Here is a 13,580-nt window from a genome sequence, read left to right as displayed (position 1 = left end):
TGCTTCCAAGGAGCCAGACTTTCTTGTAATGTTTCTAGGATAAGTGACCATAAGCTGCTGTTTCCAATGAGTCCCATCCAGTTCAGTTTTTGTACCCTTTTTTGTTGTTTGTTCAGCCACTTAACACTGACATACGAATCAATCAAGTATATATAAAAGGCACCTAACTGAAGGGCTGAACCACTGTAGAGTCTGCGCATAACAGACAACTTGGCAATGAACCAATTTTAAATAGTATCTTTAGCCACTTTGTTACTGCAACCGGTCACAAAAAAACCATAATTTGTTCCCATTTTTTTAGTTGAATAACACAGATTGACAGGCATAAAATTTTATTTTTGGACCAGCAAGGTGATTCCCAAAGAGCTGTTAGCTGAAAACTTGGCATGTGGTGAGGAAACTGGACAAGTGGAGGAGAAAAGAAGAAGTTTCAGGCCTACAAAACTTTCCACAACAGGTGATCAGTAAGTCCTTAGAAAATAGGAAACACCCAGGAAAGAGCTGACACAGAACCAGAGAGATGCATCTGGCTCTTCAGTTGATCCATCAACTGTTAGCTGAAGAACAGCAATGGTCTTGAAGGAAAAACGGGGACCAAAGGGTGAGGGGTGTCAAATGACTGATGAAGTGGACTGAAAATCTTCCCAACCACATTGCAAGTGTAATAAAAGCATATGTGGATAGAAAAACATAAAGTGGAACACTATCAGTTGTCGATTGGGCTCCCCAGACCTGGACCTCAACATTAATGAAGCAGCTTGGGATCATCTTGACAGAGAAAAACAGCCAGTATCCAAAGAAATGTCTGGAGAAATATTCCTGAAGATTACTTAAAGAAATGACAATAAAGCCTTAAATATCAAGTTTGAAGCGTGTTTGAGTTGTAGGGTGGCCCGAGACTTTTTGTACAGTACTGTAGCGTAATAATGCAAATGGATACATAGCCTATCCGGCACCAGGCTGCATTAGTCCATAAACTTTACTACACTACTGCAAACCACCCACTGTGTAGCTGTTACATGCTGCATAAATATGCAGTAAATCTGTGAAGGCATTATAAAACTATGAAGCACCATAACGATGCAGTTAGAGTTTAAAGACAGATCAGTACATCTGATCATCTGTACTTTACAATAGGCTACCTTGTCGGGTCTTGTTACTCGACAAAAGGACACATGTGACCTTGGGCAGGAGCAGTGGCACAAAGCAGCATCATCAGCAGTGTTGTTCTCCTTCAGCACAAAGGCAGCGGTGTTATCTTTAGCCCCACAGACACTGTTCTCTACACATTCTGCACAAGGTCAGGGCAGGATTAACATGCAGCTTTGCTGGTTAATTCCCAACACAATGCATTTCAATACATGTGCCCTCAATGCTATAGACACCAGCGTGCCCGTCATCATGTCAGTCAACGCATATCTGAGTAAGCATGCAGTATTTTTATCATACTGAACGTTAACTTTCGATGCTGCAGCGTGTACCACAGTGTACCTATTAATGCTGCTTTGCTTGAGGTTTGGTTTGGTTGCTAAGAAGTCATGTGCAAAGTCATTGGCTTATGGAAGAAGAAGAAGTCCGCTGAAGTGTTGTGACAAATAACTTCATTACTAAAAAGGCCTCAGTAGACTTACAAGTCCAGTCAACTAACACCATTGTTGCGCTACCGAATCTACAGAGTGTAACACGATTCATTTTTTCCTCCCATCACCCTGGTGGGAGAGAGATCATTGGATGCAGTGCGCTGTGGCCATGCCTGAATTCAATTATCTAGTCACAGCAGAGCCCATATAATCCTGTTGTTGCTGAGAAATTGCCTGCTGGACAGTAGAAACTATCTACATCCATGTTAGTACTGGCTGGGGACTTATTTTTGGTGTAACAAGATTCAGCCATGTATTCTTAGTGATTCAGTAATGGATTAGGCACCAAAATTCACTGACTTTTGCTGTTTTCTTTTGTTTTCTGTCGCAGTAAATTAAACCCGTTTTTGTTCTTGGACTGTTATTTTGAAAATTGCAAGACCTCAACTCCATCTAGCACTTAACCTTCTGACATTTTAAGATATTTTATGTTTTTTGCAACAAACTATTGATCAACTTAACTGAAAAAATAATCGAGAGATGCAGGAATTTGAATGAAAACAATCATTCTTTGCTGCTATGATTTGGGTGGGGGGTGGCGGGGAAATCTGCCGTACTGAAAAACAACCCAAACTTCCTGTTACATTCCATTTAACCACAAGCCCCGGTTCACTGCTGGGCGTGGCCTTTCTGTTGTTTCATAATGCTTCTTTTCTTTTCACCTTTGCCAACTGCTGCATCCTTTCTTTCCCCTTTGTAATGCATCAAAAGCCCTCAAACTATAATATAGCTGCAGTTAATTTGTACATGATGCAATCCTAAGCAGTGCTATAATCTTGTATGACTGACAGCATCAGTCTCTCCTCCTCATAAAGCAGCCGCGGGTTCCCCGGTACCTGTATTTTATTTCTGGTTTTACAGTGTGGTGGTTAGTCTGTCAGGCTGGAGTAAATGCACAAGTACTGTACAGTCTGTACTGTTTGTTCACATTATATTTTCTTATATATTATAAGTATAAAATATTATATATTTTTATATTTTTTTGTGGTTAGCGAGCTGCAGTTGAGAGGGCCTGCTTTCAGCAGATGCTGGGTTTTCAGGCGAAGCCTTTGGTTGTTTTGAAATCGAGGTATGAGAGGAAACCAGCTAACCAAAGAGCTGCGTGAGACTTCCTCTGTGCCTGCTTAGACATGTTAAATTCAGGGTTTTAGTGGGTAACTGTCGTAACTGTAGTTCCCTCTGACTTTTTGCAGCAGCTGCTGCCATCGTGTGGATTCAAATATGAGTTTGATTCCTGCAGGATTTTTAAAGGCTTCTTGTCATGTGCCAAGATTTGGGGTACGTTTGACTTTGTGTTGTGATCAGATGAACCCGAATATTACTATATTCAAAATAAAGTTGTGTTCTTTACTTAGGTCATGTCTAATGTTTCCTTTTTTAAAATATTGATTCTGATTATTTGCAGTATTCGTCTTATTAGCACGTGGTGAATATTTATATTTTAACCTTGTCACCTATTTCTTGGCAGCAAAATTCTTTTTAATATGTTATTACTTTGCAGAATATGGGGCATGCACCCTATATGACCAGCAGGGGGCAACAGTAACCTGCTGTTCCTACCCCCCTAAAAAAGAAGTCTCCATAGGAAACAACATGTCAACATAATGAAAACACGCCTCTTTCTGCAGGAGATTATACTGTGGGACATGCAGCATTTCATAATATACCATCTACCCAAACCCTCTTGGGAGTGTTAAGTGAATCATATTAGTGCTAATAATTATTAGTGTATCAAATGAGCGTGTCATTTTTTACTGTGAGAGTATTGTCACCTCAGAGGGGTGGCGGTGGTGGCGGTGGGGGGGAATCAGCTGGCTCCTGAATATTAGTGCTGTTCAAACATTTGTTTTATGACTCCCTCTGTCCAATGATAATTAATTGTTTACTTTCTCATCTCTGGATGATGGCGTGACTCTTTTCAGTGGTTGTTTGCTCACAGCAATTAAGTTCATCAGTGCTCATCCTATCCTCTCCCCCCCACCCCCCCACCTCCCACCACCACCTACCCCGTCTCCCTCCTTTTCTCTGTTTCTCTGTGCTAAATGCAGATTAGCAGCATCACAATCGCATCCAGAATGAGAGTAAACTCCTCATTATGCTGTGTGACCCTCTGCTGCATGAATAATTCAGGGCTGCAGTGTTAGTGGCTGGCTGTTATTAGCATTCCGGATGGCGAAGGATAGGGGAGGGGGGGGAGGAGGAGGGTGGGAGGCTCATATCACTGACAGGGCTGACTCAGGGGGATCAGCGCTGGATTGAGACACACATCACACACACATCATCACACGACACAGGAGATCAGTGGAGGTGCCTCTCCACTAACACACCCTGCTGTCTGTGTACATCTTACACACCCCTGCTGCTGCCATGCAGCTCAATCTGCTTACTGGGGGAAAAAACAACAAAGGCCTCTCTCGCTGAGTACATGCTAAACACTCCGGCTCCCGGGTTCGTGTGTGTGATAGATTCTGCTCTGTAAACACACTTGACTCTGCTCCTCTCTTTCTATTTTTTATGTTTTTAATATATAATGAAGTGAATCGTGAGTGCTAGACACCCCCCCCCCCTCCCTTCCCCAGTGGAGCTATCCTTGTGGTGTCATAAGGACAGACACTCCTGCTTGGTGTGTGTTTGTGTCTGCTCACATGCATGTGTGCAGGAGCTGCATGTGCTTGCCATGGTGCCACTTCACTGGATGTACTCATGCTTGACTGAGTGTGTAGACACATTACACCCACCCACCCACCAACCAATCCTTTTATTTCCCAGCTCCCTTGTCTGGTAACGCTGAGTGCTGTACTACAGTACTTAAACTCACCTCTGCTGGCAGCTACCGGGTCAGCACGTCCGGCTCCCCCCCGCTGCCGAGGACAAAGGTCACGGGCCTGCATCCATCAGCCGACCTCTGAGCCAAAGCGAGAGAGCAGAGATTAATGGCACTCAACCGGTAATTGAGACATCAGAAACACGTTCAGCGACCAGGCGCGCTGCTCTTGATGTTTTATTGATAACCGTGAATCTGGCGATTTGGGACGCTTGCGTAAATCTGACGTGCTCACCAGAGCCGTACTCAGCTGTAAGAAATGCGAATGTAGACCTTGTGAATTATAAAAGAGGAAAACTTTTCAAATACTGGAAAGAAAGGGGGCAAAAACCAGCGCAGGGTCTCCTTGTTCCCGTGTTGGTGCTTTTTGTGTGATGAAATTTGTCAGCGTGCTGTGCAGCCGCTTGATTTCTCTGCATTTAAAAGCATACATGCTGCATTATGAGAGATGGCTGATGCAATCACAATTAAGGCTTCTCCTCGTTGGAGCTTTGAATTCCTCTCTTCCACTCTCTCTCTCTCGCTTGTTGATGGCCACTGCCAGCAGGTGGTGCCAGAAGGAAACATCACAAGTCAAAGGGGGCGTACCAAACACAATCTACATCTCTGTGCATGTGGGCGCTGCTACCCCCTCCTCACCTCGTCTCCCTCCAACTCCCCGCTTTTAAAGAGCGTTTTATAATTAAAATGTGGGCGTCTCAGCCAGTACATACAGCATGTTCAGTTCAGAAAAGCATGCTCAGGGCTATTTTTAGTCATCTTTGATCCCCCAGCAGCCGCACAGGAAAAAGCCACTGATGGCAGCAGCCCTTTTTTTTTTTAACATGAAGGCTAGTTAGTGCAGATCATTTCTCTACACCTAGCCTTTGCGGGGGTAGAGATGGGAGGCCTGACTGGTGAGCAGCAGCAGCACTCCCCGTGTGTTTAAAGTTCACACTGGGCCATATGGTCCCCGCAGTAGGGGGTGTTGGTGGAATTATTCACACGGAGCGCTCTGAATCACTGAGATCCTGGTATCAACCTCCAAGATAAGGGGAATGTCTCAAAGGCTTTGTGCTCCGGCTTCAAATCTCAATCCTCAAGAGAGCACCAGAAGCCCCATCCTTGCTTACACACTCCCTCTTCCCACTCCTCTCTCCCTCAGTGTGTCCCTCTTTCTCTCTCTCTCCCTTTCATTTCCTCACACACACTCTCACACTCCCTTTCCCACATCCACGCAGTACAGTGTGACAAACAACGCCACCCTCTGCAGCGCGAAGCCAAAAACCTGTGACATTTTAGAGGAAATAATATGAACTCATACTCCATGACCAGATTTTGCCCCCACCGCCTAATCCTTGAGCGCAGCCTAATTAAGTACAAACAGCAGTCCTCAGCTAATGCCAACAAATGGGCTGCTGCTGCTGCTGCTGAAGCTGGATTGGCCCATTATTAAAGGGACGCACAGTTGTTGTTTCTGCATTCTAATGCAATTACTCACCCATTATGACCATGTAATTGTGCAGTCATTAATTGTGTATCCAGTCTGCGATGCAAAAAGTGTCACCGCAGCTGAAGATGTGGCACTTTTTTTTCTTTCTTTCTTTTGCACCGAGGTACTCGAGGAAGGTTTTCTTAGCTAAAAAGGGATTTGCCCCAGTGGATTGAGATACCCGAGCGATGCCGATACTTTAATGCTTTTGTACAAATCAACATTCATCCCTTACTGTAGTCTATTAGAAGATGTCAGAGGACGGGAACAAGGCCTCTGTGGCTGTTTGAATCATGACTCATTTGTGTTCAGTACTTTTATATGCCTCATTCTTCGCCATCTATTCCCATCCTGCCCTAATGTTCCTCTGATAAGAATGTCCTATTCATTCTGCGTTCCTCACCGGTTGCTACACAGAGAGGGAGTGAGAGAGAGAGAGACTCTACAGGCATTGAATGAAAAGCACATCTATTTCTGAGAGGGAGCGCGAGCATGGTAGAAGATAATTATTGATTTGAAATAAGAAAAGATAAGGCTCAACCTTGAGCAGCCCAGCGATAGCACACAGAACAGAATAATTAATGGGCCTGTCTTGTGTCGGGACAAGCTTTCACACTGAGACGAGCGTATTGATTTTAAACAGATAAACTGCGTAACCCTTTGTGAAGGGTTTGACAAACAATTTAATTGGGGGGGAAAAACAACAATATTCCTCACCCTTTCCATCTCCCTTTCATCATGTCCCCGAGCTGTTTTTCCTCCGCCTGACCTATGGAAACAATTACTGTGCATCAGGCCTCGTACTGCCTCCAGACTACCAAGGAAGGCTGGTGTGGGATGCACACACACTGATTGGGGAATCTAATCAATGGTGGAACCTGTCTCCACTCCAGATGCCCGTGTTGAAACTGGGATTACCAAAGCCTTTTAGCTGCATTGGCCCCTCTCTGCTTCTGTCAGATAGAGAGAAGATGGATCTGCCTGTTTAAATATACCTGGCTGCTATACTTGAAGCAGAGATAATTTACTGTTCCTGTACAACCCTCCTCCTGCCTAATCCCCAAGGAGAGCCAGCAAAGAAGCCCCAGTCCGCTCACTTCTTCCTTTGCCCTCCCCTGATTAGCGATAGGGGCCGTTTGATCATGTTTCCCTGCCTGTCCTTGTGATTTGTAAGCTGTTTAAACGTGAACGAGGCAATTAAACGAGGACGAACGGCGTGTAGGAGAGAAGGTGCCGCGGTGATCATTAGCGATGAATTACCCCGGTGTGCACTCAAACACTCGGGAGGACTTTCAGGCGGACCACTCCCGAGAATCCAGATCCAATCTAGCCATTGATTAACAGAGACTTGTTCTTCCTGTGAAATCACTCGACAGGGATTTTAGGGCACTCATCCGGTCTTATCGAGATAGGCTAACATCAAAGGCGAATGAAGAGGGATTGGGTAAATGGGCTCGCCTTGCCCTCTGTGTAAGAGACTTAGAGGAGCAAATCTTGAATTATTGCCTCATGTAAATAATCTACTTGGCTTGTTTTTTGGGGAGGTGAGAGAGGAGCTCATGAGTCACTCGGGTTAGAGAACTCTCAAAGTACTTTGGAAGCTCTCATATTTCCCTTGATGGGAAACAACAGTGGGGGCTCCATCCTCAGGAATGTAAACAGCACAATGTTCCTGACTTGTGTGATCTGCCTCAACAGTTTGAACGCGTTAAGCCGGAGAGATCTGGAGGTATTAGTTGTCGAGGGGGGACTCTAGGACTCAGATATCCTCTGAATACAAATATTGTATTCAGCGGCTTAATTCTTCTAATTTGAATATGATTTCATTTAAGCTGAATAAATAAGTGCTGCTATTAGTCTCAAATTGGAAGGTATGAAATTGAAAAACAGTGGCTTTTAGTTAAGAGTGGCGTTTAACCAAAGTGCCACCGGCAGCCTCTTGTAAAACATGTTATATAACACATGCTGACCATACATTAGTGGAATACATGGCATAGCTGGGATTGCTCTTACACCGAGCGACACCAGTAGGTTTTAAAAGCCGAGGTTACTGGCTGAGGACATTTTGTTCAAAACAATTTCTTTTCTTTTTTCTTTTTTTTTTCTCTCCCTCTGCTCCCTCCCATCACTTAGTGAGCTTAGACTGCAGTAGATGGAAAGGGATTTTCTCTCCCTAAATGGCCAAGGGGGCCGTTTACGGTGTCACTACTATGGGATCACATGATGTTTGAGGGTGTAAAGGTCTCGAGGCAGCTGCTCCTTTTCGGATGGGATTTTCGAGGCGTCCAAGAGCAGGGCCCCATGCTGTCTGCACTGAAAGGTGGAGCAAATACTTCTAGCAAGGGGGAAAAAAAAAAAGCACTGAAATCCTCAGAAGCTGTGTGTCTATTTGAAATGGGTTCTGGAGTCCCTCGGCTGCCTTCATGTTATAAACACCCACAGTGCTCAAATTCTTCTTTTGTCAAGGAGTCATAACAGGTGTCTCAGGAAGGATTTTTTTTTCCCCCGGTTAGCATATTTTCCACTTGCATGGAAAGTTTTTTTTTTTCTTTATTAGGAACATTCTGCCCTGGGTAGACCTCTCGCCTTGAGACATGATATGTAGACTTTCTTTGAAGCAGTTAAGGTTACTTTCACACCCGCTCAAAATTCGGCCATGCCTAGTTAAACCAGGTTGTGCTGAAGTATTGAACACCTCTGGCTGGCACATGTTGGTAAGCCATGATGCACTTTGCATACAGATCAGTGCTGTCTGTGGCAAGTATACACAGTAGACATGACATATTTTTATGATCAGGGCTAGAATTTAAAACATACAACCGTTGACCAACCCCATAAAATGCACTGGATCTCTGTAGCGCAGAGTACCAGTGCCCCCTTGGGATTACAATTAAGCATTTTATTATGAATTTAAAGCAGTAACGCGCATATAATTCAATGTTACTGATTTAGAAAAAGGCCAAGGTGCATCTTCACCTTAGTTAGGCCAGTTACCATAGCATGGCGGATATGTTTATATATCCAGCCCCCCCACCTCTAGGAGGCTAATGGCGCAAACAATGTGCAGAACGCAACATTATTCATGTTCTCAGCTTCCAAGATAAAGGGCTCTATCTCGCAGCGTAGCCTGGCTTTGCATCATGTTACGCCTGAGCATCGCAGCTATTGATGTTTGAAATGGCAGTATGATGGGGAAAATACAAAAATGATAGAACTGCCTTCAGTATTACCCAGGGGTGTTCCTTTGGTTTATGTTTGAAAACACAGCAATTGTTTACTCCGTATTCCCCGATGTAATGTCTGCTTTCTCGACTGATTTCTGTTTAGTCTGTTACAGTCATTTCTAAACTTTGCTGTGCGGTTCGCAAACATCAAACGTTTAATCAGATGCGGTCTCCCGCTAAACGACTTATCTGGGTATCGGGTTTTTATACATGGGAAAATAATAAAACGTGTTTTTCTAATTGCTCTGAAAGCATCACCTATGAAATATGAAATGCGTGCAGTCGCCTATCTCTGCCAAGTTGAAGATGAATAGCTGCTTTTATTTTGTGCATCTCTTTGAGGAAGCAGTTCAAGTTCCTTAGAAATAACTTTTGCTCACTGCTCATCTTGCTATAATACTGTAAGGCTAAATACAACCATGTGTGAACAATGTTTCTCTCTTTTGCTTTTATCAAGCTGACAAACTGCAGATTTTCGACTCCAGCAAAATTTGTGGTAAAGTATCCCATTTAACAAAATCCAGCTTTGATTTTTTTCTCCCCCCTCTTTTCCCTGTAAGCAGTTTATATAAACAACTTGCACCTGGAATGTCACGGTTAAAGAATGGCGTAAATGTATCCCACTTTTAGTCTGTTGTGTTTCTGGGTTTACGTACTCCGAAACACAACTTCTTTACTGCTGGAAAAGGGAAGAAAAATGTTGTGACTTAACTAGGTGATTGGAAAATATATCCTTACAGGATAAGCTGAGTAAGTTAACAAAAAGTCTAGCACAAATATTTGAAATACTGAGTCAAAAGTAACAAATGCAGTATTTAAAATGGCGATCTAAAAAGCGATCCTGTGCACTTTACTTGTTTTTTCTGTTTAAATGATCAAGATAATTCTATTAGGAAGTGTTAGGAGTGTTACACAACCACAAGACACTTTACAGGACTCTCTGTTTGTAGGTCTTGCTTATAACAAGCATCAGTAGAGACTTTCCAGCAGCAGCCACATGATAGTGTTCACCTTCAAAACCCACAGGCAGCTGCTTGTTATGTGCACATGTAACTTTGTGTTTTGATTAACCTCCAAACTTTGGTTTTAGTTTGGAATTTGCCGCAAAGTGTGCATGTCCTGTTGTAAATTTCCTAGCGACCAGCATTACTGCATTAGCGGGTTAAAAAAGGACCGGACATTGGTATTGATTCATCTTATTTTTGATACATGTGTCTATGAAAATTTTAATGAAATTTGGGCTTTTTTGGCTAGAGGCAAGTATAAATAATTATTTCGATTGTTCTTATTCCATCTCACGAGTGCCCTCTAGGTAAAGTGAGCATGCTCTTTGTAGATCAGACCACATAAATGTTTGAAATATATAGCTAAACTGACAGATAAACACTTGAAATATGTGTCTGAAAAAGATAAAAGCATCTTTTGTTTGGTACTATTTAATTAACAAAGCCAGAGAGCATCCAGTGTGAGATCATTTTAACTAATCATATGCAGTGCCGGAGTTCATCTGAAGTGCTCTTCAGATATATCGAGAGATTGCTAACTGATTAAATTCAGAGAACAGGTACATAATGCAGTTAAAATGTTTAATTTAAAGGTAAAATAAAAAGCTAAAACCATTATTTTTTTTCAAGAAGTGCCCATTGAGGTTGCACATGTGAAGCATAAAGCTGTTAGATTAGTTTTATTCTGAAAAGATGAACTTTGAATATACAGCACTTGCACAGTACTGCTCCTTTAGTTATCCTAATGTTAACATTATCATCATAGCAACAGTCTGAGTGATAACTGGTTAGCCAATATTGTAAGCAGATCCCAGCTTATTGCAGATTTATTGTTATATATGTTGTCCAAAATTATTTTTAAATACAGAAAATGATGTATAAACAGATGCTTGGGCTGATGTAGAAATGCTGTCATCGTGTAGTTTAACCAGAAGAGTGCCTCCCACTTTACAGTACTGTCTGCACAATGTACCGCACGTACAGTTGTATACATATCACAGCTATGTATGAAATATGTTGTTAAAAACTTTATAAATTATGCTTCTCATTTGCTGCTCCTTTTTCATTATTTCTGTTGGCAAACTAATATACTTAATCACTTTATAGGGCTGATGGATGTGGTTTATACGCTAAGAACTGCTCATTTTAACCTGTTGCTGTTTGGTTGCTAAGCATATGTATTTCAACTTTTGTGGCTATAATGAGATGCTATTGTTGTGAAATGAAAACAACTGGATGCTTTTATAAGGTGCTGTAGGTGCAGAAATGCTAAAAACGGGTCATTTTAGGACGTTGCTGGGCGGTTTCTAGGCAACAGTGATAACATCATAAAATCTGATATAGATGAGAACCACCAGGGGGGCCAAGATGTACCTGTGTGCTACGTTTGGTTGCTCGACTCCTGATGGTTTTGCAGGAGTTTGCAAAAAGAGACACACACACACACAGACAGAGCTTTTATGTTTTATAGTAAGATAGCAGTTTTTTGTTCTTCCTGGGGTCGGATGTCAGCACGATGGTTTTAAGTGCTCCGACGTGGAGCGGCATTAGCGTTAAGCTGGAAGCACAGTTGTTTTTGCCATGAATGCAGGTCTAATAATCTTTCTCCTTTCAGCCTTCTTATGGTCTTCATCAGCCCCTCGAAGAAATGTTTGACGTTTTAGCTGCTATTATTTTCAACAGTTGGCTGCGAAATTAGTGTGGGGGACATTAGGGCTCGGAAAATATTTTTGCTCTGAAGCTGAATACAGCTTTATAGACACAGCGGCTGGAAATAAGGTTGATGGGAGCAGTGCGGCTGAATCGAAACAGCAACTTTGCCGGCCTTTAAACCAGACAATGGGTAGAAAGAGGAAATGGGAAAATTCTGTAGGCTTTAGGGAAACCACAAGATTAGGTGACGTTATCATGAGAAATTTAATGCTTGAGGCTGACATGTTAAACGGGCTAAGTTGCATTTGACATTCAAACTCCAGAAAGTTTTGATTCACTATTCATTTGTACCCATCTCACCATGTCCCTTGCATTCTCTGCATGTCCTCCTTCATTACCTCTATAAACCTTCTCTTTTCCCCGCGCTTGGCATTGCCACAGTCAGTCTGTAATTGTTCTTAAACAGTGTCTTATGAAGCATTTCTTTTATTTTTGTTTGTTTCAGGTTTGAAGAAATTGTCAAGAGGAACAAAGTTGAGTACCATGCCGGTGGTTCGACTCAGAACTCAGTCAAAATTGCTCAGGTTAGTCTTCTCTGGCCGTCTGCCATGTGCCCGAATGTGTTTTGAATATATGGTGGTATGCTTGTAACCTTAGATTTGTCTGCCTGGCAGCCCTGGGAATACAGAGCATAGCTGCACAGCATGATGACACATTACTGTTTTAGCTTTTTAGCTGTTTTGAATTCATCAAACCTGCCACGAAAAGAGAAAGGCGGGAAGGATTAATAATATTTGCAGTGTTATCTGGTTGGCCTAATTTCCTGAGACATATCAAACATCAATTAGAGAGAATTACAAGTAGACGCAATTAACATGTCACAACAAATTATATCAAACAAATGCTGATCCTCTCTCTGGCTGTTAAGACAGATTTGAGCATCTAAAAGAAATTGGTGATTGTCCAAATCTAAAATGGCAATCTGAACTTTTAGAAGATTATTCACTGAATGCTTCTTTTTTTTTTTCATGTGACTGCACCAAGTCTCTGGATTTGACATCCAGTGATTAGCTGCTGATAAGGCTTTGGTCTGTTCACAATAAACAAAGAAAAAGCATCCAGCTGAAAAATAATTCTCTTCCAAGGAGGAGAAATGAGTGCAGAAGCTAATTGAGAGGCTGATGTCTGTGGAAGCGTAGAGTCTTTCTTGTGTGTGGGTTTTGTTTGTATGTGTCAGTACAGTGTGTAGACTTTGTATTTGTACACGTGTGCTTGTATATGTGCGCCTGTGTGTGTTTTTGTGTGTATTTAGCGCAAGATAGATACAGAGCAAGGGAAAAGAAAGCAGGCAGGCCCTCAGGCTGCCACCATCTCCATGCTTTGGAGACAGTAAACATCCTTTAAAAATGAGACGCTGAGCTGTGCACCTCCATACAAACACTCTTTAATTATCAAGATCAGACACGTTTGCATAAACCTCAGTCACTCGCATTAACATTAACTGTCAAATTGATTTTATTCTTTGGGCAACAACTCCCTGCCTTTTAAATCTTGTTTGTTTGATGCAGTTAGATTTTATATAATTGGCGGACTCGCTTTTCTGCTTGAGTCGGTTAGATGTTGGAAAACAATCACTGCAAAATGCTCGAGCTTAATCTGTAGATTCACTTTGGGTTGCCACAGCGTAATTTGGGCATCTAAAGGGTTTCTCGATTTAGAAACAACGACTTGAAGATGATGTCAACGGAGATGTGACTCAAAATC

At 42.4% G+C, this 13,580-nt stretch overlaps 1 protein-coding gene across 2 annotated transcripts in view; it reads left to right on the top strand.

The window, feature by feature from the left end:
* The window catches only part of LOC100702520 (adenosine kinase), a 133,824-nt gene that overhangs the window by 5,759 nt on the left and 114,485 nt on the right, over positions 1 to 13,580 (top strand). For both annotated transcript variants that reach the window (XM_005471337.4, XM_003441823.5), the window contains one exon: positions 12,322 to 12,400. In XM_005471337.4, the coding sequence (XP_005471394.1) occupies positions 12,322 to 12,400 (79 nt within the window). The remainder of the gene's footprint in view (positions 1 to 12,321; positions 12,401 to 13,580) is intronic.

The sequence above is a fragment of the Oreochromis niloticus genome, linkage group LG8, assembly GCF_001858045.2.
Source record: "Oreochromis niloticus isolate F11D_XX linkage group LG8, O_niloticus_UMD_NMBU, whole genome shotgun sequence".
Lineage (NCBI taxonomy): Eukaryota > Metazoa > Chordata > Actinopteri > Cichliformes > Cichlidae > Oreochromis > Oreochromis niloticus.
Note: the sequence above shows the minus strand (reverse complement) of the source record. Positions and strands in the feature narration are given on the sequence as shown.